The sequence below is a fragment of the Caloenas nicobarica genome, chromosome 17 (assembly GCF_036013445.1).
Source record: "Caloenas nicobarica isolate bCalNic1 chromosome 17, bCalNic1.hap1, whole genome shotgun sequence".
Classification (NCBI taxonomy): domain Eukaryota; kingdom Metazoa; phylum Chordata; class Aves; order Columbiformes; family Columbidae; genus Caloenas; species Caloenas nicobarica.
The window spans coordinates 4952450-4977963 of NC_088261.1; the positions used below are offsets into that span (position 1 = coordinate 4952450).

The 25514-nt window shown below is 58.3% G+C and overlaps 1 protein-coding gene across 2 annotated transcripts in view; it reads left to right on the forward strand.

Annotated features, from left to right (window-relative positions):
• Positions 1–25514, forward strand: part of SMG6 (SMG6 nonsense mediated mRNA decay factor) — a 108815-nt gene that overhangs the window by 80357 nt on the left and 2944 nt on the right. The window contains exons 14-18 of one of the 2 annotated variants that reach the window (XM_065646813.1): positions 10762–10938; positions 14256–14405; positions 21156–21309; positions 24212–24423; positions 24677–24758. In XM_065646813.1, coding sequence (XP_065502885.1) covers positions 10762–10938; positions 14256–14405; positions 21156–21309; positions 24212–24423; positions 24677–24758 — 775 coding nt within the window. The remainder of the gene's footprint in view (positions 1–10761; positions 10939–14255; positions 14406–21155; positions 21310–24211; positions 24424–24676; positions 24759–25514) is intronic. The other variant, XM_065646814.1, reaches the window with a different exon arrangement.

Consider the following 25514-nt stretch of genomic DNA (forward strand, 5'->3'; position numbering starts at 1 on the left):
GGGACCCATCCAGAATCCCCACCCTTATTGTTCTGGTTCAGCTGCTCCGTTTCGGGGCAGGGGCCCTGCTCTGTGCTCAGCATCCCGCTCCCGGGAGGAGGAGCTCTGCAGAAAACAAAGACGCAGCGAATAGTTTTCCTCTTGCCGACCAGCCACCCTTCCAATTCCTCCTTCCCTTCTCTAGGTGTGTTTGCAGCTCTCGGCCCGGCTGGAAGTGAGTGACTGTGAGGCTCGGGCCATTAATCATCTGCCAAAAGAGCTGAGGATTGGGTATAAGTAGCAGAGCTGTACTCGCTGTTGCCTTGGAGGCAGAGCAGGATCCGCACGGGCTGGAGCTCCCATCCAGGGCATGGAGTTACCTCTCTGGTCGGGTAACGGAGCGTGTCTTTCCCGGAGCAGCCCCTCCTGGAAGAGGACGTGGGCTCTCAGGCACACACGAACGTCATCGGGAGTCCCCTAAGTGGCAGCATTTCACTGTAAAGCAAAATACCGGCATTTGTCCCTCCCTGAAGTGGCTGCTGGAAGCGGTGTGAGCTGCTTCGCACCCTGCCCGGAGCTGCCGGGAGCGCGCTGCCAGTGTGGTTCTTGCGGTGGGTGGAAGTGCCAGTATTGCTGAGATCTCTGGGGCTGCGGTGTCGCAGCTGACCGAGCTGTGGTGGCATTTTTCTGCTGGTGTTACATTGCCTTCCGTATCCCCACCCTTCTGTTTTCAAGGGAATTTATCGGCGGCCCCAGCAGAGGAGCCAACAGTCAGAGGAACCTCCCTGCACGCAGCAGCCCCGGTCCTGCTCGCTGCCAGTTCTCGTGAGCTTTGCTTGTTGGTTCAAAGCAAAGCTCCTTCTCTTTCAGCTCCCAAAGCTGAGGGCAGCCGGCGTGCCCTGAGCCCCCCAGCAGTGCTGGGGCAGCTTTGGCGCTGACATTGCTCAGTCTGGCTTCTGGTTTGCGGAGCGGCAGTTTCTCATCGCGTTGCTCTGACTCAGGTATCTGTTTCCTCTGATGTGGGCAGCCGTCGCTGCAGATTTTTGCCCCCGGGCACGCAATCTTTCTGTGGTTCCCAGGGATGTGGGACGTGCAGGGGAGCTCCCCGAGTGTTGTCACGACCCACCGGTGACTTGGGTCCCTGGGGTGCGAAAAGCAACATTGCAGGAGCAGCATCTACCGCACTGCTACGTGTTCAAAAGTTCCTCTAAAATCGGTGGTGCAAGCGTCCAATTTGTGTCCTAGACTAAAAAGTCATAAGGAAACTAAACACATGCAACCTGTCTCGGGTTTGGGGGCTGTTCCTCCCCATAAGTCACCCCCCCGGCTGGATGTCAGCTCCAGGACCTTCAGCTCTCTGCTCCCCATCCAGCTCCGTGCGACAGCAACGCCGAATTCCTTCGGCACAGGGTGCTTGGAGGGACCTTGTACGGTGTTTATTTGATTGCGTTTTCCTGGCCAAACGGCCTTCCCTGAAGTCGGTGTCGTTCTACCACTGAGACTAACCACTCTAACCAGTTTCCCTAGAGTGGGATCCCAGTTCAGCAGGTCAGGATTGTCACCCTCTGAGAATCGCTCACGTTTGGGGAAGTGAAAACACCCGCGGGGAGGCTGCGAGCAGCGGCCAGGTGGGAGCTGCGCTGCTTCAGGGGGTTTTAGCGGTTCTCGTTAAAACAGTCTCCCGTAGACTCAGAAATCCCAAGTTTCCTAAAAGAAGAGGAGAAAATTCCAAAGACTTTCATCCCAGTTCAAATATCTACCAGGGCAAGGAGCCGTGGAAGTTATGGCGGGATCTCAGATGACATTCTCTGGAAAGCTTAATAGAGTGTGAGTATGAAATGCTCAGCCCAGCAGCATTTGTGCCCTTGGCAAGAGCTTGGCCAGTGTCTGCACCTCTTCTTTGCCCACATTGAGTAACCAAGGTCAGAGAGGAGGAATGGGGGGGTCTGCCTGAGGAGCCCCCCCTACTTTTGAAGCTTTTGGCACCTCTGCAAGATATTTAAATGACAGACAGACATATAGGGATCTGTAAATACTCATTTGGTGCCAGCTCAACCACAAAGAAGATACAGCATTTGTGGTCCAAGGAAGTTTAAATATTTGTGGTCAAACTTAAAATTCGACATAAAACTCTCATCTGCGATGGAAGGCGTCCAGGAACTGCATGGAGAACGTATAAGCTGTGTAAACTCACAGAAATGGCTTCCCGGGCAGCTCTGCCAGGACCAGGCAGAATATTGCAGCTCGTACCTCTCCTCTCCTTCCCGCTGCCGAGGGCAGAAATCGGGTTTGCGAGGGACACAGTGGCCTGTTAACACCTCCGGGGGTGGCAGTACACCGTGCCCTGGGTGTTACTGACAAACCGTCCACCGTGCCACACGTGTTACCGACGAACGCAGCGGTTTCGTCGCTGCCTGTGGCAGAGTTGATGCTGGAAGGGTGAGAGGTGGCCGCTGCGGGCAGGGCAGGTGGATGCTGGAAGGGTGAGCTCTGGTTTACACCATTTTTTTGCTATTTTTGTACTGTAGAACCTCATTCCCACTTCCCCGGCTCCTGTGTTGTAACTCTTTTCCTTCCACCACCCAACTTCCCACCATCTCAGCCCTCTGCTACCACAATGTCTTGTCCCGTGGGACAGGAATCACCGAGTTGCTCTGTGGGTCAAATCACGGGGCAAATCTCCATGGGGAAGTCCTTGCGTAAGAGCTCGTGCTATCAGTGAGAGCAAAACGCTTGTTCTGTGCACGACGCCTTTATCTGTTCAGAGGATGCCTGGGTGAGGGGTGGGTGCAGGGCCCGGGGGGCGCTGAGCTGAACCTCCCCATAGCGCTGCAATGTGTTGCTGTGCCAGGGATGGACACGCTCGGCAGTCGTGCGTCTTCAGGGCTTGCACCATAAAAACACCCCGGTGAGGGCAGCTCCCTCCTGCCGCCGCTCAGGAGGTGCTTTCTGAAACGGGGAGGTTGCAGCGTTTTCCACGCGCCCTGCGAAAAAACGGCTCTTGCTGTTGCAAGAGCACATTGAGATTTGCGGTCGAGATGTTGGATCGAACGTTTGTCAGCCACATTTCCCAAATTCCAGGAGAGGCAGATCCTAACCCTGGCACAGGAACAGCTTCTCTGGTCTCAGTGTGGCCCCACGAGCAGATGGACCCGAGAAGCGCCAGGGATGGAGAGGTGTGGGAATGGACCATCCCCGTCCCCAGTGTCCCCTGGAGCGGTGGCCTCAGAGGAAGGGCAGCGTGTGTCTGCCGAGAGCAGAGCCGTCCCCTTTCCCTTACTAAGCAATCCTCCCTTCCTCCGCCAAAGAGCCTGCTAACCACTTTCTTATCTTTCTTAACTCTGCAAAACAATCTCTGGCAAGGCAGGCATCCTCCGAAATGGCAGAGGAAATAAATTCCCCCCAGTCCCTGAAAAGGAAAAGACTGGAGACTCTCACAGCAGGGAGAGCAGCCCGTGCCCTGCAAAAGCTGATGGTGGTGCCACATCAGCTTCACCGAGGATACAGATCTTGGGATCTTGCCTTCCTCCTTCCCCAGCATGGGACCGCGGGCTTGGGGCAGCCCGTCGGGGACTGATCGTCCCTGGTTAGTAGGATCTGCAAAGGAGGAGCAGAGCAGGGTCCTTCAGACTTGTCTTCACGTTATTCTGTGGCCTGAGTTTTTATCTTTTATTCCCCTGGGAAGTTTTGGGATGTGCTAGGAGCTGGGGTGGGAGAGAGGAGAGCTTCAAGATGGCTATAACAGGTCATCCTTGGCTGTGACTCGCTGTTTCTCCTGGAGTCATCTACCTCTTTCACAGGCCTCTTTCAAAGCTGTGACTTTTTAGCCCCGTGTTCTCCCGACAAACAATTGAGATGTGTGGTCCTGTGCTCAGTGCTTCACCTCGGAGAGCAGAAATGCTCCGGATATTTCACAGCTACGGGGATCGGTTTGCCCAGCGCTGGGGCACCGTGGGGAGCGGAAGCAAATGCTTTCTCCAATGGAAATTCCTGCAGAAAATCTTGCAGTGTCTTACTGGAGGCAATGTTTTGCAATGTGGGGAAGCCCGTAGCTCTTGCTGAGCTGTTGGCAGCGGTGCCTGAGGACACAATGAGAACCAGGCAGGAGCCACACTCACAAACCAGATGAAACATCTCCATCACTCTGTGGAGATCTCCTGTACCCCATCGTCTTCCCTGGGACTTCTCACCCAGGCTAAAGTCCTGTTTGTCTCTCATATTACTGCTGGAATGGGCTGATGGGGGTAAAATTGAACAAGCTGACCAGCCGCCTCCTGCCTACCAGGTGTTGGATGCAGCCTGGAGCCAACTGCTCCCTCCTGCAAATGCTGCTCACTGGAGAGAGGAACTGGCAGAAAAGTTCTTTAGCACATTTAACAGGTGAATAAGACATCAGGGCAAGTCTTTCCGAGCATCAGCCAAAGCCAGAAGCTTGGTTTGGAAACCATCAGAAACTTTCCTCTCTGGGCTGTGTAGCTTCAGAGCAGCAGTTGGTCCTGGGCTGGCTGCTCCAGCCAGACCTCTGCCTTGTCCTGAGCTCAGGAGGGGTCTGGAGAATGACTTTCCATCCAGAGCATCTGCTTGAGGCGACTTTGGCGTTGACTCTTCCACAGAAGCCACAGAGTGGACAAGCAGCTTTCTCCAACCTTGTCTTGAGCTGTCATCAAGGAAGGGACAAGGTGAGAGGAGCTGTGAGATGTTTTGTGGGGCAGTGCCAGGCTGTGCTGCAGCGCGCAGGGTTTGAGGGATGTAGGCTGCGACCTGTGGCAGCGTGGGGTTTCCGTGCAGGGTTTTTAAGTGTCTTCTGGCCTAGATCGGTAAAAGTTCAGTCTGTATTCCTGCCCCACAGCCACTAGGTGCCTGTCAGGGAGAGAGAACTGGCCCCTGGCAGACAGACAGCTCTGGGGAGGGCTCTGCTCCCTGGGCAGGGATCCCCTTCTTGGGGGGGGCCTTGCTGAGCTCTCAGCCCCAGAGGTGCTCACAGCTTCCCCCGCGTCGCTGGCTCTCGCCTTCGTGTCCTACAGCTGCCAGTGGGGACAGGTACCAGTGCCACGGGTGCAGTTTGAGGACTTCCGTGGTGGGCATCTTCCCAGGCTGCTCAGGGCTGCTTCTGGTCTCTGACACCAAGCGTTGGATGACTCTGATCTACTGCTTTGCACCTTTATATCACCCCTACATCTTTGCATCACTGTGTGGAACAAGCAAGGCTGGGCTTAGCCCAGCAAAGCCTAGCGATGGTGGGCAGTTGGCTCCCTTTCGGTGCTGTTTTCCAGTTTTAAAGGCGAGTCGTGGCTGAGCGACGTGGGCCAGGGCTGGAAAGATGGACAAGTTGGGAGGTCGAGAGCACATCTGCTGCCATGACTCGTCTTAAGACTGTGGGCCTTGGTGCAGCGGCTGGAGCTCTGCCTCTCTGCAAGGCTCAGCCTGCTGGGAGAGAGCTTTGGCTAAGACATGGCCTAATGCTTTCTCTTTGAGGAGCCCCTGCTTTGCAGAGAAAAGGGTCCTCCAGCAGTGAAAAGCAATTGGAGTGGTTCTTCTCTGACTTTCTCTGCCTTCCCTGGGGATTTTCTGATGCACTTCTCTGCTGTGATGGAGCATTAGATGTGGATGTGGTGGATCCTTTCCCCGTGGTTGGTGCCAGGCTGGCACCAGGTGGGTCCTGCAGAGCCAGGGCAGCAGCGGGACACATTGGCGACATTGGTTCCTTGATTTGTGCCCTGCTGCAGCCGCAGTCGCTCTCTCAGGCTGTGCACAGAGCTGCAGACACGTGGGAGCCGCATCCACCGAGCCCGTTGGTGGGATCAGTCGCAGAGGTTTCTCTGAGAGCAGCTGTGGCTGAAGTCAGCCCCCAGCTGCAGAAACCAAGGTTGCGATCCAGCTGCGAGCGCCGCTGCCCAGCCATGACGGACACCTTGGTCCTCCCGACCCAGGTGGCCAAACCCCCCCACGCACTGAATTTGGGGCAGGGTGAGGGGCTCCTCGGGCCACATCCTGCCTGGGGAACGAGCCCAGAGAAGCTGCGCTGTGCTAAGTCCAGGGTTAAACCCAGCCCAGGCTTTTTGCGAGCCTGCGAGATGAAAACCCAGAAGGGATGAGACCTTAGCGAGCTCTCTGCTCCTCCTCCAGCACGCTGGGCTGCCTCCAGGCTGGCTCCCCAGGGACGGGAGGAGGCTGCGCAGGGCACCGGGAGGCATTTAGCCATGGCTGGATGTTTTAGCAGGGTCAGTGCAAATGTTTCAGCTCAGCCATGTAGACACTGCATTCTGTAGATTGTTTGGGGCTCACTTGGTTTCAGCATCATTCAGCTACTTCAGCTAAGCTGTGTTTAAACCGATGTGGCAAAAACAGTGTTATCCCTGTGCTGGGTTGTGCTGGAGCTTGGCTCTGACTCCCCGCTCCTATCCCGTTCCCATCTCCGAATCTGGGATGGGATCTCTCTGTGCTATGACTCAAACTTCTCATGTCCTTTTCCCCTTCTGAATCCAGCTGTCAGGATGTGCTTGTGTCTCCCCCTTGAACACAGGAATGTAGAGCCGGCAATGGCAGCCCGTCCTCCAAGCAAACCCTCCTCCAAAGCCGCTGCCTCCTGTTTGCTTATGGAATTTAAGGTTTTGCTGAGAAAGAAGCTGCCAGGGTCTCTCCACATGCCGCGTGGCATTGCCAGAGCTGCCGTGGGCACCGGGCAGCCCTCGCCAGATCGAGTCCCCCTGGGATGTGGCAGGTCCCCGGGGCTGCACAGGGCTCCCCTGGCCAGCTGGTTTGGCTGCTGGACGCTCTTTGGACTCGCTGGAGGAGTCTGCATTCCTGCCTCCCAGTTATTTGCTCTTTAGGACGCTGCGTAAAATTAACAAGTTGTAAAAGTTGATTGAAGGCGGCGGTGGGTGTGACAGCGATTTGCTCAGCTGCGGGAAAACCGTGTGCCGGCGGGGCCGGCACTGGGGGCAGAGGGGCTGTGTCCCCCGCCCGGCTCCAGGCGCATCTCTGACCCAAAGCGAGGCCGTGGCTGGTTTCTGCTTGTGTCACCCTGCCAGCACCAGGTGCATGCGTCCCTCCCGGGCACAACACTCGCAGCTTTCGGAGCGAGTCCCTTCCCTCCCCTGAAATCTCCTGGAGTACACGTGCTGTTGTCAGGGCTTTGGACCAGGTGCCCATGGGAGTCCTCACCCTCGGGGAAGCTTTTCCCTTCAACCTGTTTTATCTGCGGGGGAAAAACAGCAAAGGCCATGGAGGTGATCAGCTTTGTTAGATCTGGGGACCCCTTGTTAGACCTGGGGACGCTGCTGGCCGCTGGCAGGAGGTGACGCGCGCAGGGTGCTGGTGGCACTGGCGCCACAAAGTGGCTTTGGAAGTCCACCAGCTGGTACAGTTAATGCGCAGCCCAGTGGGTCTCTGCAGGCAGTTAGTGTGTGTTAACGTGTGTCCTGCTGTGGCTTACTCAATGATTAGTATGTTAATGTATGACCCAGGAATTAGCAGCGCTAACGAGCCTCGTCAGCGTGCCCCGGAAGCCGCCGGCGGCGGCCGGCGCTGGGAGCTGGTGGTTAGCCTGGCTGATGCAGCAGGAGATTAGAAACCTCTTGTCTCCCGGCACGATGAAATCAGGCTGGCAATCAGGGCTCCTGCAGCCGAAGCCACCTCCACCCCGCGCCGGGTCCCCAGCCACGTGTCCCCGAGAGGCACCGCGGTGGCGAGGGGCTCGGCGATGCCTCGGCCGCTCACACCCCTGGGGAACTGAGCCCGGGTCACGGGCCGGGGCACCAGACCACTTCAGCAATTCTCAGTTTCAGTTTTCCTTTGAGAGCGGCTGCGTGCGTGTCAGGCCTATTTTAATACCCGGCGATGACTTGAAGCCAGGCTTTCGGTTCCTGCTGCCTCACTGCACAGCTGGAGGGGGAAGGGCACACGAAGCGGCTCTGTTCCCCACCAAATGCTTCAACACGGTGTCACTCTGTACATGACCATTCCTTTGGGAAGGTTGGGCATGGCTCCCGGCATCCTCGCCACGAGAAATCACCGTGAGAGCCGGCAAACACCTTCAGGGCTGTCCCTGCCACGCCGGGCATCCCGGCGCTGCTGCGGGCGCTCACGTTTCCACTCCGAAACAGGAAGTTTCTGACAAAAGCGGGTTGCTCGGTGGCACGCAAGGTCCCGCTCCGCCGTTCAAGAGAGACCTGGGTGCCACTCGCAGGTCACTTCTTTCCCAGCATCTCAGAGGTTGGGGACGGCCCGGCTGCGGGCGTCCCGGGGCTCTGCTGCGTCCTCCCCGAGCAGCACTGCACGTGACGGGGATGTGCGGAGCATTTTTTTGCTCCTTCCCTGTTTTTTTATTCATGTGGGCTGGAAAAATGTGTTCACGAGATGAGTTGCTGTGGCATTATGTCATGGGCCTTCAGCTGGGCTCTTTTCTCCCCAGCAGATGAGCTGAATTTAAACTTCGGGCTGTGCTGGCTTGGCAGGAAATCTGATGTTTCCTAATTGTTTCTTCTTTAGGGGAGGAAAAGGAGCAAACCCACCTGCCCTTGTCCCCAGCCACGGGTGAAAGCAGCTCTTCATCCCTCCCAATCCAGGAGGCTCTGACAGGGAGATTTAAGGCTCTGCTGTGCAGGGATGGCTGCGCTGCAGCTGTGTCAGCACCCAGCCCTTCATGCACACACGAAAACCTCACGGCTCCTAAACTAGATGCAATGGCTTTTATTTCTAGAGGTGTCTTGAGAAATCCCTCGGGAATGGTGTCGGGATGGGGTGCCCATCTCTAGCCAGCGGGTTCCTGCATCCCTTTTCCCAATGCTGCTGCTGTCGGCGCTGCCACCGGCACGTCCCCGCAGCTGTGCCAGCGGCAGCGGGTGCTTCGTTCACCCAGCCCGGGCATGAGGGAACTGCAGATACCAGGACTGGAAAATCCCTGGGCTGAAGTCACCCCGTGTGAGTCAGGCCGGGTCTCCGCAGCCTTGGCCCGTCGAGCTGGGGATGAAGCAGGCGCTGAGGTTTCCACCACTTCCCCCCGGGCCGCTGCAGCCTGGGAAGGGATGTTTCCCATGACAGCCATTCCCACTTTGCTCGCGTTCTCTTTCCTTCTGACTTTCCCCTGCGCAGAATCGTTCCTAAAGGAGAGCCAGGAGGGTGGAAATGTTCCTTTGGTGACACTTGCCGGGGTTACTTATGACTGCACTTCCCAAACAGCAAAGGGTTTTCCTGGAAAAGAGGGTCCCCATCAGCCCAACCTGCTCCTGAGGCTGCTGGGCTATGTCACTTCATCCTTGGCTCCCCTCTGTCCCCTTTTTTAGGAGCAGAATCAGTAGTTAGGGGTCCCTTGCTCCATGAAATAATACCTTCTTGCCATCATGCTGCTTGCACCCCCTCTCTGCAACAGCTACTGCCTTCCGAGGGGAGGAAGAGGCTTCTCCTCCCTCTCTGCCTCTGGGTGCAGGTACAGGGGGACACGGGGTCCCAAGGGGGACACAGCTTCAAACAGAGGCGGCCCCGGCTGCTGGTACATGCGGGTGTCGCGCTCCGGCGGTAGCCAGGGTGGGAGGTTGGAGGTCAGAGGAGGGTCAGGTTTTTGACACGCACTTACGGCAGCACGGTGGTTAAAATTAGCCTGCAGAGAGGAAACTGGCAGCCTGGTGGAAGAGCAGAAGTTTCCTCTCACAGCAGCCTGGTGCGGCAGGGCCGCGTGTCGCTGCCAGCCCGGCGCTCGGCACGGCACGGCAGGGTGAGGAGCTGGGCTCTGCTAAGCCAGGCTCTGCTAAGCCGGAACTGAGGCATGCGGCATTGGTATCGCACTGTGTGAGCATGCAGGGGAGAACAGGCAGCATCCCTGGTGCATGGTTGAGTCACCTCTGTGCGGTCTGACCCCGTCCCCAGTTTCGGGATCCCCCCTTTTTTTGGGGTCTCTGAGACTGCAGAACAAAACCAGGGTGGTTTGGTGGGACAGGAGGAACTTGGGCATCAATGTAGACTTTGTCTCTATATTATGCGTCAATTCTAGCCCCCGCTTGCTGACTTTCTCCCCATAAATCTGGTGATGCCTTTGAGCAGGAAGTGCCAGGGGCGAGCTCTGCAGGTGCAGAGCCCAGCTGCAAGGGGATGAGGTCTGCGCCGGGGTGGAGGTGCCGGCAGAGGCTGTGGCACATGGGACGGTGCCGTGGAGGCACCGGGCTCCCGTGCTCTGGAAACTCCATTTAAGAGCCTCATAAATTGGATAATTACCCAAGCTATTGAGTTTCCTTCTCACCAGATCCATCCCAGCCTCCCTGACAGGGCTCCCCAGTTGGTCCGTGAGATGGACCCATAGGCCGGGGTCAGGCTGGAGATGAGGAGGGGTTTGGCTTTTCTCAAATGCCCCCACCTGCCCTCTCGGACACCTGCATCCCTCCCCAGCTTTTGGAGGGTGGAACCTGGTGATGGAGGCAAAACGAAAACAGTAAGGCTAAACCACATCATTCATTTCTCACAGTTCAGCAGGACTTCTCCCCATTCGGTGGGGCTGGGCAGGGAGCTGGCTGCCCCCTGGCAGCCCTGGCGTGCGCGGAGCAGGCAGGACGGGACACAAAGCAGTGCTGGGTGTCCCATCTTCACCTGCCTCCTTTTCCCCGGGAACAGCGGGCCATGAGGCATGGACAGACCCCTGCCATCCCTGTTTAGAAGAAGGGAGGCACCCCACACATCCCACTGGGTCTTCTAGCCCCAAATGTTTCCCCCGGCCGTTGCCCGTCCGCCTCCCCTTTGCACTGACTTTGTTTTCCTTTTTCTCCCCCCAACCCCCTCGTCCTCACCCTGTAGGTTATTGCAGCCGACTGCAAGAGGGTCACAGTTCTGAAGTATTTCCTGGAAGCCCTTTGTGGACAAGAAGAGCCTTTGCTGGCATTCAAGGGTGGAAAATATGTGTCAGTGGCACCCGTCCCAGACGCCATGGGAAAGGAAATGGGAAGCCAAGAGGGAAAACAACTGGAAGATCAGGTACCGTGCGGGAAGAGCGCGCCTCGGTGAAGGAAGAATCACCCCTGTGGGGCCCAGCCGCTGCCTGCCCTGCAGCTCCCGCTATTTATAGCCGGCATAGCTGCATGTGCATTTTATGGGGGGAGGCAAAGCGGGGGGGCAAATGGTGCACAGCCCTTGTCTCCAGAGTGTACTTCGCTCGTGCCCTTTCCTGCCAGTCCACCCCGCGTGCCTCTATCTGCTATGAGTTCCAGATGCTGCTTTTTCATACCCGAATCGGGGAGGGAGCTTTAATAACGTGCAGCACCGCGGCCCCCAGAGAGGAGGTGGGCGAGGGGGTGTCAGGGTTCAGCTTCAGGATCAAGTTTATAAGCCGTGGAGCTCGTTGTGGCGGAGGCCTGAGCTCCAGCCTCCAGCACACGTACAGGAAGAGCTGACATTGGCGCCCCGTCCCTCCCCTGCCTCTCACATCCTGATGTGATTAAGGAATTCAACTCTTGTTTTTCTGCCCTTGCTTGTTCCTGTAGGCCCTTGCTTCACTCCAGGCTCCATGTGTGTGTTTAAGGGCCCTGCCAACCGCTCTGCAGGTTGACTCTTTTCTTCTGTTTAATTTTACAGTTGGAAAGGCCAAGGAAACAGGAGAGAGGGGCAGAGGCGTTGGGAGCGGGGAGCTGGGTGGCCTGGAGCTGCCCAAGCTCGCTCCGGGTCCCCTCCCTGCGCCAGGGCCGAGTGCTGCAGAGCCAAAGGAGGTGTCACCCCATCCAGGGGACATTACCTTGCCTCTGCCAGCACCAGGTGGCCCGTGGCCCTGCACACCCCAGGGTGATGACAGCCAGAGGAGCCCAGAGCAAGAACATGCTCGGCACCGTCTTGGTCCCAGCAGCGGGCTCTGACTGAGCAGGAAGCAGATTCTAGGTGGTTTTTTTGCACCGAGGCTCAGAGCAAAACCCCAGGCAGCAAGAGATGTCTCTGTAAGGTGGGAGACCTGGACCCTCATCCTCTTCTGGAGAAGGACAAGGGGTGATGGTTTTAAACTAAAGGAGGGGAGATTCAGGCCAGACATGGAGAAGAAATTTTTTGCACTGAGGGTGGTGAAACACTGGCCCAGGTTGCTCAGAGAGGTGGTGGATGCCCCATCCTTGGAGACATCCCAGGCCAGGCTGGACGGGACTCTGAGCAACCTGAGCTGGTGAAGGTGTCCCTGCTCATGGCAGGAGTGGGACCGGGTGAGCTGGGAAGGTCCCTTCAACCCAAACTATTCCGTGATTCAGTGATAAGGTGCAGAAGGTTTTCAAGCTGACACCACATGATATGGGGAGATCTTCAGGTTCTACCCAGTGTCATGACAGGGAAGGTCCTGTTCTCTGGGACACTCCTTTTGCTGGGTCGGTCCCTCCAGTTTCTACTATGAACAAATACGGGATGGAGCACAGCTCCCTCCTGCCCCATCCCCACAGTCTCTGGCTGTGGGAACCTCTGCGTGGGCTCATTGCGCAACCCTGGAGCTTCCTCCTTGGGCTCCAATTGCAAGGGAGCTCCCAGCTCGCCAGTGTGACCACCACCAGCCCGGGCGAGCAGATCCTGAGGCCCTTCTGCGACACTGTCTCTCTGGCAGCATCCCCTGTCCCCTGTGGTCCAGGCTGTCCCAGCAGAGGGAAGTGAGCCTGAGGGCTCCATCTTCCTCCTTCCCATGGCTAAAAAGTCACAAGGAGAGAAGAGTACATGGTTCTGTGGCCAGGCGGGTGTGTGGTCTGGGTGAAACGGTTGGGTACGCAACTGCGCAGTGCTGCGCTTGTTCTGAATTAAGACCACGAGCTCCTGCCTGAGTCCCTCCTGCCGACACATGCCATGGCAGCCGGCACAGGGCAGGGCGTGTAGCGATGCTCTTGTCCCTCCAGGGGATCCTTTTGTGCAGGATCTGTCCCCTGAAGCCCTCAGAGCAGGTCCTTCTGCCCAAGTCCCACCTGGGAACTCTTCCCAACCCCATCCCAACCCTTGGCTTTTGTGCAGGGAAGGGGAGATGGGTAACGCGGGGGCTTGGGAAGGTCCATGGTCATCGCACTGGGGAGCAGGGGGGTCTGGGCAAGACAAGGGGCTGTCTGATCAGTGACACAGTTTGTAGACAGCACGTGGCTGCAGGCAGCTACCGGTGGGACACGTGTTGAGGAACAGGGACTTGTGGTCTCCGCTTTGGGCAAGGAGCTACCAGGGAGAGCGGCGAAGCTGGGGGTGGAACTGGCTTGTGGCTGATCCCCAGTTAAACACCAGACACCACCTTCCACCCTCCTGTGTCCTGGAGATTTGGGTGCACAGGGAAGGGTCAGCGTGGCCGTCAGGTGGGGTAGGAGCAGCATGGCTCATGTTGGGGCCTCCAGTTCAGGCACACTGGGCAGGGTCTCCTGGTGGGGAGAGCCTGGGAAGGGTCTCTGGGAGAGGCATCTTCACGATGCAACGTGGTCCAGAAGTGCCTGTGCAGGCAGGAGTCTGGAGAACCAGAGACCCTTCAGTTCGGCAATGACACAATTCCCGGCCAGCAGGAGCATGGCAAAGGCCGACTAGAAGTGCGATGCAAATGTTAACAGAGGAAGTAATTAACTGTTGAAATGACTGACCTCGAGACGCAGCAGATTCTCTATCATTTGGAGCTTTAAAATCAAGATTGAGCATCTCCTAAAACATCTGTTCCAGCCCAGCTGGAATTTTTGGGGTGGGTGCAGGAATCACTCTGACCTATTCAGAAATAAAAACGGAGAAGGGGAACAGGCTCCTTGGTCTCCTGTGTTTGTGGATCCAAGTTTTCTGTCAAGATGACCAGGTTATGTGCCTGGCCTGGGACAAGGCAGCGGTGTTAGGGCAGCACGTACAGCCCCAGTGCAGGCTGGTGGGGAGAAGCAGCATTTGCTCTGAGGCATGTGCAGCCTAAACAGCCAGGTAAAGAGACAGGGAAATACCGTGGTTTTACAGAACTGGAGCTTATAAAACATCAGTGACTCACCCAAGGCGGTGGGAAGAGTTTTCCAAGGTGAAGGAAGTGTTTGATTTTAGAACAGATCTTTAAGCAGGGCTGGCCCTGCCCTGCCTGGTCGCTGCCTTCCCTGCCCCATTACCTCCTGTCTCACCTTGTCATTTCCTGGATGTTTACTATTTATTTATTTTGCTTACTTCTTTTGGATGTTTAGAAATAGTCGGTTGCCCATCAGCAGGTGGTGATGGACCCTGCCCGGCAGGGATTTGTGTGCTGGAAGGGGGAGAGCAGAAATTACACGCTCCCTGCCACCAGCATCCCTTACAGTGACTTCTCTCCTGGTTTTCTTTTGTCTTTCTGCATTTCCTGGAAGAAGGAAGATGATGTGAGGATTGAGGCTTATGAAGATGATTCTGAGGCTGAAGGCAGTGGAGGAGAGATGGACATCAAGGAGCTCAGAGCCAAGAAACAAGCCCTGGCCAGGAAAGTCGCTGAGCAGCAGCGTCGGCAAGACAAGATTCAGGTAGGACAGGCTGAGGAGCTGCTTTGCTTTTGTATGTGGGCTGATCCTGCCTTGCTGTGCCGATGGTGCGCAGCCCTTTCCCTGCCACGCTGCAGGACCAGTGGCCTCTCGAGACATCCCGTAGCCCCGGTGTAGGTGCCCTGTGCTGCCTCCATGAAACCCAGCAGCAAGCTGAACTTTGCCTTTGGTGGAAAGGACCAAATCAATGTTACTGTCCCCACCCAGGGTAAGACCTGCCTTTCCAGGCCCTGAGGTAAATGTTTTGGGGACTCCTGGGACCCTTGTGAAGCCAGACATAGCTTCTCCATGGAGCTGCCAGCACAGCCAGGAGCCCCGGGCCGGTGGCTTTAAGGCAACACATGCCCAGCAACGAGCTGTCCCCTGCCTGGGGCAGCAAAACTCGGTGAGAAATCAGCTTTTCTGTGCAGCGGGGCACAGGCAGATGGGGGAGAGGGTGGGACGTGAACGGCAGAGTTCATGTGAGAGCCAAGGGCAGGAAAAATAAGTCTGTGAACGGCTGCTGCAGCCAGAGCACCGCTTGCAAAGCGTTGCCATCGTTATGGGGACAAACAGACGGGATACAGGTGATCTGGCCTGGCCCAGGCCGGAGCTGAGCATGTTTCCCAGTGGGAGCTGGTGAAGTCAACTGGTTGGACTGGGAGCAGATGCCTGGCGGTGCACGCTGTTGCTTTAAGAGCAATCTCACATGCCTGGCTGTTGGCTGCCTCGCTCAAACCCCTCTTCCTCCAGCCTCGCAGCCCAGATGAGGATTTCTCAGCAGAGGAAAAAATTCTCCCTGGCTCCCCTCCCCCTCACCTCCGCCCTCTCTAATGCCCAGGGCCCTTCACTTCCATAATTCTTCATTTTCCAGCCTTGAACGTAAGCCAGACACATCTGTCTGGCCATATGCGTGAACTCTGCAGTGTGTGCCGAGGTGGTTGTAAAACAGGGCTGCTGAAGGCCCTACTGGGAGAGTGCACATGTGTACCCTCCGGCTACTGGCGCCGGGCCCAGAACCACTGCGCTTCACTTTTCCAAACCCACCCCAAACCTTGCAGATTTTGCCTTTTTTCTTTTTTCTTTTTTTTTTTTTTTTCATTTGAATTTGGAGCAATTCATATCAAGGCAAAGGTAGAAAGTTGCGCCGGGAGGGAAAGGGGCCGCCCCCGCAAGCGAGTCCATTATTGTTGGCAGGTACCTGGGTCGCATTAATACAAGGAGGAAGAAAAGCAGCAGCGAACGAGGGGAGAGATTGCAGAGATGGGCTGTAAATTAAAGCGGCCTGAAGCCTTCCAGCCTCCCAGGGTTGTTAAGCGGGAGGTGTAAGTAAATTCCCCACTTCCCACCGCCTTGTACAGACACAGCAAACAGGAACTGCACGTGTTCGGGGAGGGCAGCGCAGCAGATCCCAACCCCGGCCACCAGCCCAGCTGCAGCCGGGCCCCCCCGGGATGGCCGCTGCCCATTCTGCGGGGAGAGTGGGGGCTGCCTGATGCTGTCAGGGGCTTTCTCTCCCCCTTCCCCTGGCGTGCTCCTCCCTTCCTCCCCGGCCGTGCTGGGGCCGAAGCTCGCAGGCGGAGAGAGGTCAAATCGAGGGTGTGGGCAGCTTGAGGGGCTGCACAGCTGAGAGCCGAGGTGCAGTTGGAGGCTGAAGGCGCAGGGTGGAGGAGAAGTCCTTGGGGTTTTGGGTAAAGTCATCCAACCCATAGCTCGCTGGGAACAGCCTGGAGCAGAACATGTGTGCCGGCCCTGCTGCTCTCCTGCCCTGGTACGGACCACGCAGGCGGAGGAGCTCGGGTGGAAAGTGCTGCATGGAGAGGCCAGGTTGGAGCCAGCTCAGCATCCCGTGCCCCCACTTTCCCTCTTTTGGCCTGTGATCCTTGACCTTTCTGATCTTTCCCAAGAGATTTTGTTTTTCCTGGAGACCTTCTGCCTTCTCTGTTACAGCCTATTTCTCTCATTCACCGCTCACCTAAGGAGTTCACACATCGGTTGCTCTACAAGTCCCCCTTTCATTATCCTGGGGACAAGCCACATCTCCGTGTGTTTATCCAAGACCAGCAGATGCGGCTCATGTCTCAGCACGGCTGAGAGCCTCAGCTCTCCATGCATGGCCATGTGGCTGTGCCCAAGCAGTGGTGGGGACTCAGGTCCGGAGAGCCCAGGTGCTGCGGCTGCCTCCTGTAGAGTCTGTGACGGGGTGTGCCGGAGCCTTCATCTCTTGGCCATCCATTCTCTTTCTCTGCACAAGGGGAGCGCAGTGTCACGGCCTCACCTGGGACTTGCAGAGTTGTGTTTCTCGCAGGTGAATTCACGGCCTTCTCCCCAGCGGGTTTTCTTGCACTGTTCCTGCCTTTGCCACGCTCCGCACCTCTTGCAGCCCAACTCTGGAGCTGATGGAGATCAACCACCTGACACGTGTCCCAGATTTGCGGCAGGAGCTGGCAGCCCTGTGGGTCCTCATTACAACCAGTGCTGGGGTCACCTTTACACCTCAGAGGGGAATTTGGGCTCCACTGCGCTCCTTCGCCTGCCAGCCCCATGTCACAGCCTGGTGACAGCAGCTGTGCGTCAGGACGAGGTGAAACACCAGGCACGTACCTGGATGCTGTCCAGATATTTGGAAGGACGAGAGGCCAGGGAGGCAGGTGGACAAGAGGAGGCGGCAGCGGTGCTGCCGGGGCAGGCGGCGTTCTCCGGCAGGGCTGTGTCCCCAGGGTGCTCCCAGCCACCCCCGCCGCTTGGCCAGGCCCTTGGTCCATGCTGTTCGGCGTCCCCTGTCCTTTGTGCCGCCGCTGTGCGCTGGGAGCGGTCGAGTTTCCTGACCGGTTGAAAACATCCCACCTGAAACATAACAGGCTCTTCCTCTGGATGCTGCTATTGTTTTGCTCAGCATTACAGAAGCAGCTTTAACCGGGGCGGCCAATTATGACATGTCTTCCCAAAATAACCACTCTCCTGTCCCTTCTGAGCCCACGGAACGGCCGCCCCCTTTAAGATGCAGCCGCTTCTTTTGTGGCGGGAGCGTGAGTAAGTGGCTAAATTTAGCCGGATCCCATTCACGCTCTCCTCGGCGCGCAGGAACAATGCCGCGGGCGCACACGCGCCGACACGCACCTGCCTGGGAGCCGGTGCCTGCTGCCTGCGGAAAACGCACACCCACCCACGGCGGCTCCGCCACGGCGGCGGCCCCGCTTTGCTACCAGGCACGGGGCACGTTTACTCCTGAGGAAGATGCTGGAGACAAACCTTGGGAGGAGGAAGCCCCGGAGCAGAGACGAAGAGAGGCATTGTTCTCTCGACCCTGGAAAACCCGCCGCTGATCCCCGCGGAGCGTGCGGGGCTGGAAGGGGCAGCGGCGCTGGAGTTTCCCCGCGGTTAGAGAGCGGATCGGGGCAGGAGGGTTGGTGGCAGGATGGTGACAGCCCATCTGTCCTGGCAGAGCGGCGTGACCCCATACGACCCTTCCCGAAGGTGACGGGGCACCCGGTTCTGCCGGGATTCAGCTCCACCAGCCTGGCATTGCGGGCAGAGCAGCTCTGGGGTCCGCCTGTGGAACCCCGGGGGCCTGATGTGGAGCCCACTCCTGTTCTGCGCTTATGTTGGAGCCCCTCAGCTCTGCCCCTGTCACCCTGCAGGAGATGGCCGCCTGGCTCTCGGGGGGACCCTGTCCCCACTGGAAGACCCTCTGCCTGGGTAGTGGCTTCTGGGGAATCCCCCAGGTGATCCCAGCTGATGGATGAGCTGGGAATTTGGGACTGTGCGTGCAGGAGTGTGTGATCTCAGTGCTGCCACCAGCTGGGGCAGCCGGGGGAGCCACCGCGGGCCCAGCTCCCGGGAGAAGCCCCCACGGCCGAGCGGGGGACGGGAGCAGCTCTGGGGCCGCAGCGTGGGGGTGCAGGAGGCAGGAGAGGGGGAACTGCCTGCTCCAGGGGGTGCAGGGAGCCCCCAGCCCCAGAGATCCCCTGTTACGTCCAGCACTGCGGGGTCACTCTGCCACTGTGCCGTGCAGCGTGTTTAACCCCAAAAAGGCTAAAATCCAGCCAGCCGAAAGCACTTGGGCCAGGGCAAGGCTGTACCTCCGCTGTTGTAACCAGGCCAGGGTCTCCTCCAAACCTCACCTTTCGGTGGAGTACACAGGTCACCATCTCCCTGTCCTCACGTCAGGGAAACTGAGGCACAGTGGAACCGGCAGCTTGAATTTTGGCAATGGTGGCGGCACAGAAGCCAGACCCCAGACACAGCGATCCCAATCTGCATCCCTGCATCCCTCCCTCCCCACGGGACCCCCACGGACCGGCAGAAGGGTTAACGCGGCGCTTGCCTCCCCGGTTCCCCGCACATGGGCTCCTTTTCATGCCTGGCATGGGGCCAGCCAGCGTCCGCATGAATCACAGGCCACTCCTCTCCCCCCCTTACAAGCCCCCCCAAAACCCCTTGGCCGGAGGCTTCTGCAGCCTTTTACTCACACAAACAAAAATAAATCTCGCTGCCGGCCTCTGAACTCTGCAAAGGCGAGTTTCCCTCTGGCTCCCCGAGCGGCCCGGAGCTGTGCGCGGGGACTTGGCACGCTCCCCGCCGACCTCGCTCTTTCACTCCCGGCGCATCCTGTGTCCTTCTCTCACCGGGCGGCCCGGCGAGCGGAATGGGACGTGACGGCCGGCACAGGCGTCGCTCGCGGCTGCCAGGAATTGGCTGGGTACGGCCTGCGAGAGCTGCCAGGGCAAATGCCACACACGAGGGTGCTGTCACCCCTGCGCCCCTCCGCTGGAGGGGTAGGTGAGCTTCCCACTCGAACCGCGCTCCTGAGGTCGCCTGCATGGACAGGGACAAGGTCTGGGACTGGGGAGCCCTTTTGGGGCACAAGTTGAGATGCTCTCCTGCCACCGGCCCTTGCTTGCATAGGGCTGTTGTCACCTATTGGAGGCCACATGGTTTCACCCCCTCTTCCTGCAAGTCTGGGGCCATCAGCCCTCTTTGAGGGATGTGCTGCTTCGCTCTGGGTCTCTGCCTCGGCCGATGGGACCCTTCTCTGTCTCCCCGTGGCAGGAGGAGCTTGGTGGAGCTCACCCGGTGCCTCCCAGGGATGAGCGTCTCCTCCTGCACCCCAAGACCCTGGGGAGAGACCCCACGTGCCGCCCTCCCCGTGAGGCACAGCGCCGTGCCGGGGTTGCCGACACAGGGTTCTCATGCCACCGGGAAGTGCCAGCATCTTGCTGGGCTAAGGCAGGGATGGCATCTGGCATGTAGCTGCCCATGGCAGCATCTGTCTGGGGACACTGATGCCATCGCAGCTGTCCCTGCGCGATAGGGAACGTGTATCCTCGCTTTGCCGTGCAGCAGACGGGACCCGGCGCGCTCCTCGCTCTGCCCATCGCCCCTCAAGACGACGGGAGCCACGGCCCCAGCACTGCCAGGGGGAGGGCAGGATGCACGTGGTGAGGTTCTGGTTGCTGCTTTTGCCTGGAGACACTTGTGGGAGGTGGCAGCGTCAAGCCGCCTTGATTTAAAGCCAGATGACAACACTTGGAAATGGATGAAAAAAACCACTTCTTTCCATGGCCACTGCTGGCCCGTGCAGCTTGTCGTTCCTGGGCGCCTTCGAGGCTTTGGCGTGACTGCGGGAGGGTCGGGATCCTCACCCCGGGCAGGGGGAGCTCCCCGGAACGTTGGGCAGAACAGGGTCGGCAGTCACCTTCTGTCCCCAAGGCACGTCTTGTGGGTGCGAGGCTGCTGTCGCAAGGGTTTGTGTGGTGGATGTGTTCCACAGCCGTGCCGCTGCGCTCCGTGGGTGACCGGTTCCTATTAGAGGCAACAAACATCAGCCAGTCCAGGGAAGCTATTTTTAAGCAGAGGAAGCACTAGAATAGCATCCTGAGTTTTTTAAGCCTGTGACTTGCTAAAGAGCCCAAGTCCTTCGATAGCGTCGAAATTAATATGTGAGCTCTTAGGTCCTGTTTTGACAACCGGCATTGTCCAGAGATCCAGGTGCAACCCCGGAGGTTTGGTGGTGAGACCCAGCAGACCCTCCTTGTGTGAGTGTGAGCACCTCTGGTCTCCAGCGGGTGCAAAGGGCTCAGCCAAGGACAGGACTGGGAGTTTTCAGGGCTGGAACCCACCTGGTGTCCCAGCCGGATAGAGCTGGAAAAGGCAAGGCACATGCAGGAGCTGGTGGGACAGTGAGTGGGACACTCAGCCAAGCATCGCCACCCCACAGACCTTCCCTCTGGCTGCTTACTTGAGGTCCCTGTGCTAGGATGCCATTGGCAGCACTTGTGTGTCCCAAACTGGTTTATTTTGGCTATTGTCACCTTGAGCCGTTGCCATGTGGAGCTCCAGAACCCCCATCCTCCAGCCCCCTGTCCTCCCTGCTGTTTCCTATCAGGGTCAATTTCTTGGCACCGGTGCAGATAGTCCTGGCAACTGCCAGTCCCCTAAATGGGACAATTCCCAAAACACCTTCATTTTCAAGGCTGCTCCCAGTTCTCCCCAGAGCCTGGACAGGACTGTTTGCTCTCTTGAAGGATGTCACCATCCCACTCGTGTGTGTGCTGCGGACCTGCAAGACTCGATGTTTGAGGTGTGCAGGTGGGATGGATGCAGCCTCCTGCGGGTCTTCTTCACCCGATGCCCTCACTGCGGGACACATGCATGCCTGGATAAGATAAGCCAGGCTTATCTTCTGCTCTCAGGGTCCACAGGTCGTAGCGTTGACATCCCACTTACTCATCATGTGTCCTTCTCCTCCAGGCCGTGCTGAAAGACCAGAGTCAAATGAGGCAGATGGAGCTGGAGATCAGACCCGTCTTCCTGGTCCCAGACACCAACGGTTTCATTGACCACCTCAGTGGTTTGCGGATGCTGCTGGACTGCAGGAAGTTCATCCTGGTGGTTCCCCTGATCGGTGAGTAGGGCCAGCACTATGGTGGGGGCTTCCCTGCTTCCCTGGCACAGGTTGTCCCCCCGTGCCAGCTCCCTCTCTCCGTGCCCCACGTGCCCACAGTGCCTGTGTGGTCCGCAGCCGGTTGGCTTGTGGCATGGGGCTGATATCTGTCCTGTCCCATCTCATCCCAGCTGTGGATGCGGTTCCTTCATCCCGTGTTGCCCTTCTTCCTTCCTGCCCACAGCGCTCAGCAAACTCCTCCTGGTGCATTTGGGGGTGCCAGGGGCTGGGAGAGGCAGATGGGTGTTAAACAGGAGTTGGAGGGAATTTTGGAGGGAGTGAGGAGGAGGAATTGTTAAACAATCAGAGCAGATAGCTTATCCCAGCTGAGCTGGGGCTTAGGCAGCCAGAGCAAATGGCCGGTCTGTGTCCCAGTGTCTCAGAGCTGCTCAAGCCCAGCCCTTCATTTTATCCTTATAAAGCTCGCAGTAAAACAGCAAGCTGGTTCCCGTTATTGGTAAACACTCACCCTGGCAGATAACGGCTGTGCTGCTGGGTGGTCTCCCAGGGTGGCGGGAGGATTTGGGTAGATGCCTTTGCTCTGATTGTTTGATCGCGCTCCGGGCTGGAGGTAGCGTTTCTCCAGCCAGTGTCACTCCGGCATGTCCCGGTGCCAGCCTGGCATCCTGAGGATCCCTGGGGACGGCAGGAGAGGCCGGGGCACGAGCAGGGCTGAGCTTTGCAGAATCCACAGGCTACCCTGTCCCAGCCGCAGCCCGGGGATGCTGGGGCCAGGTCTGTCCCGTGAGCATCTCCAGCATCCACGCAATGACATGTGTGCTTGTGCCGACCTCCTGGCCTGTGGGACGTGGGGGTACCTGCCTTCCAAGCCTTTATGGGGCTTCCTTCTCAATTCCTGGTGTCCAGCAGACAGCTCTGCCTGCCCCAGAGCCAGCGTCCAGCTGCTGCCCGTCCCCGTGGGGTGAGCAGCCTGATGAGGACGGGTTCCCAGGGCAAGTTCTACTGTCCTGCTGCCTCCCTGCACAGCCCATCACAGGGTGGACAGAGTATCTCATCTCTTGCTACCTGCATGAGCCTCCCCTGCTGCTGGAGCACCCTGAAGCCAGCAACTCCCTTGTCCACACCGGGTGTTGGTCAAATTTCCCCATGTCCCCTAGCAAAGCCGTCAGTGCTGAAACCCAGGCGTGGTCAGGAGGAACCTGTCCCCTGGGGTGAGCTGTGATGCCGTACCCCATCACCGGACTGGAGATCCGTGTGATGCCTGTCCCCTGGCACGGGGCACTCCTCCCCACTCTTCCCGGGGATGCAGCAAGGGGTTAAGCGTTCGGCTCCGTGTTGGGTTTGTTTCTCTTGCTCTTTAACCTGCTCCATGCTCCTTGAGGCTGACCCCGCCGTGGAGAAGCCAGGCCTGGTGCAGAAGCACAAACAAGCCTCCCCTTTGAAGCCTGTTTAGCTTGGAAGCAGGAAGGCGGATTTCGGGAGGGAATACCAGCTTTTCCTGTTTGATGTTCCGTTCTTGCACAGCTCCCCCCCACCCCGGGCTCAGCCGTGCATTGTGTGGAAATGGCAGCATCAGGTCGGTAGCAAGAAGAGTTGCCGGCTGGCAAAGAGTGAAGCAGCTCCATGCAGCTTTAATTTGAATACCCAGACAGTGAGTGCCAGTCTCACCATGGAACAGAGCGATCACGCAGGCTCCCCGGGCAGTGATTCACAGCACTGGGGAGAGGCCTCAGACCCCGAGCTCTCTCCCCGAACCCCCAAGGAATGCATAGTTCCCACTTGAACTCAGGACTTGGCTCCAGGCTCGGAAACAATCTTCAGAAATGAAGCCATGGCTAAAACACACGCTGTGCGCACAGAGGCTCCCTCGCACACACACGTGCACACCAGCTCTCTCGCCCGCCCAGCCCTGCGCACACGCAGCCCGGTGCGCGATCGTGGGTGAGGACACCGGTGCGTATATCTGGCTGCCCGCTCCTGTGCCCTGGCCTCGCCGACAGCCTCCTGGGCAGAATCTCGCTGGCACCAGCGTGCTCGTTCTGCGACAGAGCAACTCTTCCAGCAGCTGGAGGTTGGGTCCCTCTGCTGGGGTCCCCCGGGCTTCTGCTGGGCTCGGGGGGCTGGAGCGGGTTCGCGGTGGCTTGGCAGGGTATGGAAAGCTCTGAGGCTTGGTGGGCTTTAGGTAAGGTGAACAGGCTGGGAATCTGCCTAATCCCAGGCTCATGTTCATCAGCATGTGTCAGGACAGATGTGCGAACCCAGATGGGTGAGGTGTTGGAGAGCACATGTCCCCTGCCGGGAGCCTGGGATGGCAGCTTCAGGTGGGAAAACGGGGCCAGGACGTGCGTGGGAAACGGTGCCAGAGTGGGAACTGCCTGCTCCCACGCATGACCCTGTGGCAGGAGGGCAGCGGCTTTTTGTATCCGACCACAAGCATGGGGAGCCGAGAGGCACGATGTGGGGCAGGAGGCACAGTGCTGCTGGCCATCACTGTGCCCAGAGGCAGAGGAGCAGCTGCAGGAGACTCAGGTTTTCTGCCACCCTCGGGCACACACGGAGGTGTCGTCGGGTGTGAGGCAGGAGCGTGGGGAGGGGAGCACAGCAGTGGTCCCAGTGTCTTGCAGAGCAGAGCGAGGTGCCCGTAGGGAGCGTTACCCACAGGGCCGAGGTGCCTGCGCTCTCAGGGTCGAGCCAGGTGACCCACGGGGGTGGAAGGCAGCAAAGCTTTTCCAGACCCACAGCCAAGTCCGGGAGCTCAGGGACACTGCGGCAGCTGAACCCAGATTTCCTGAGCCAGCTCCCAGTGCCCCGGCCCCGAGGCCTTGCCAACTTGCATTCTCCAGCAGCAGGTCACGGGAGCACCTTGTCCCACAGTAACTGTACCTCCTCTTCCTGTTTGAAGTGATAAACGAGCTGGATGGCCTGGCCAAGGGCCCAGAGATGGAGCACCGCGCCGCAGGTTATGCCCGCCAAGTGCAGGAGAGAGCCAGGAAGTCCATCGAGTTCCTGGAAGAGCGATTCGAGAGCCGGGACAACTGCTTGAGGGCTCTGACCAGCCGAGGCAACGAACTGGAGTCCATCTCCTTCCGCAGTGAAGACACCACGGGCCAGCAGGTAAGGGACGTCCCCAACCCAAGAGGACAGGACACAGAGGCAGCGATGCCAAGGGCTGGAGGGTCTTTGTCGCCACTTCCTTGGGGGAAACCAGGGACCCTGGGGTCCGCGAGCTCTGGGCACGGGGGAGCTCTGTCCCCACCTTTGCAGGCACCTGAGCTGCAGCACAGTGTCATGAGGCAGTGCAGAAGTCGGGGGATGGCAGGGTTGCCGGTTTTCTCCTGCCAAGGGTAATGTTGCCCTTTTCTTCCAGGGCAACAACGACGACCTGATTCTGTCCTGCTGCCTCCACTATTGCAATGACAAGGCCAAGGATTTCATGCCCTCCAACAAAGGTAGAATGTCCTCACCTCCTCTTTGTCCCTTCTCTGTTGCATTCCACAGACTCTTCTCATTTCTCTTTCATGGCCCCTGGAGCCAATCTCTCATGCATTTTGCCTCTTTCGACACCCAAGTGCCACCTCCTACCTCCAGCCAGCCCCAGGCTGTGGCCCTCCCACCGCTTTGCCAAATGTGCACCTCACCGCACTTTGGGGGTGCCCCCAGCCTGTGAGAGGCCCACCATGAATGTCCACAGAGCCCTTTTGTGGTGCCAGCAGTGGTGACAAAGGGCCAGAAAGAACCTCCTAACCACGAGCCCTGGTCCCTCCTGTCCAGGGCCCTTTTCCCTCCCAAGGCTCGGTTGGCATCGGCCACGTGTGCCGGGACCAGACAGTCCCCGGGCTGTTGCCAGGGCGATGGGGATGGGAATCTCATCAGCAGCTGCCCAAGAAATCAACCCACGTTTGTCAGTGCGAATTCTTAGCAGCTTAACTTGTCAGATCCACAGAGAAACCGTCACCAAATGTTTATGTGCAAATGATGCTGAATTTTGAAATCATGTGGATTATGGGGAATGGGGCCTGACAAGCTGACAGCCTCTGGTTTGTAACAAGGAGGCGCGTCACCGGCGCGGAGCAGAGGATGTTTATTGTTACACATTTCTTAAAGTGTCCGCACAAAACCTCCCGATCCTGCTTTCGGCAGCCTTCGGCCCTCCAGCCGAGCCCCTGCTCCTCTTCCTTCCAGCACGGGCTGGCCGGGGTGTTCGT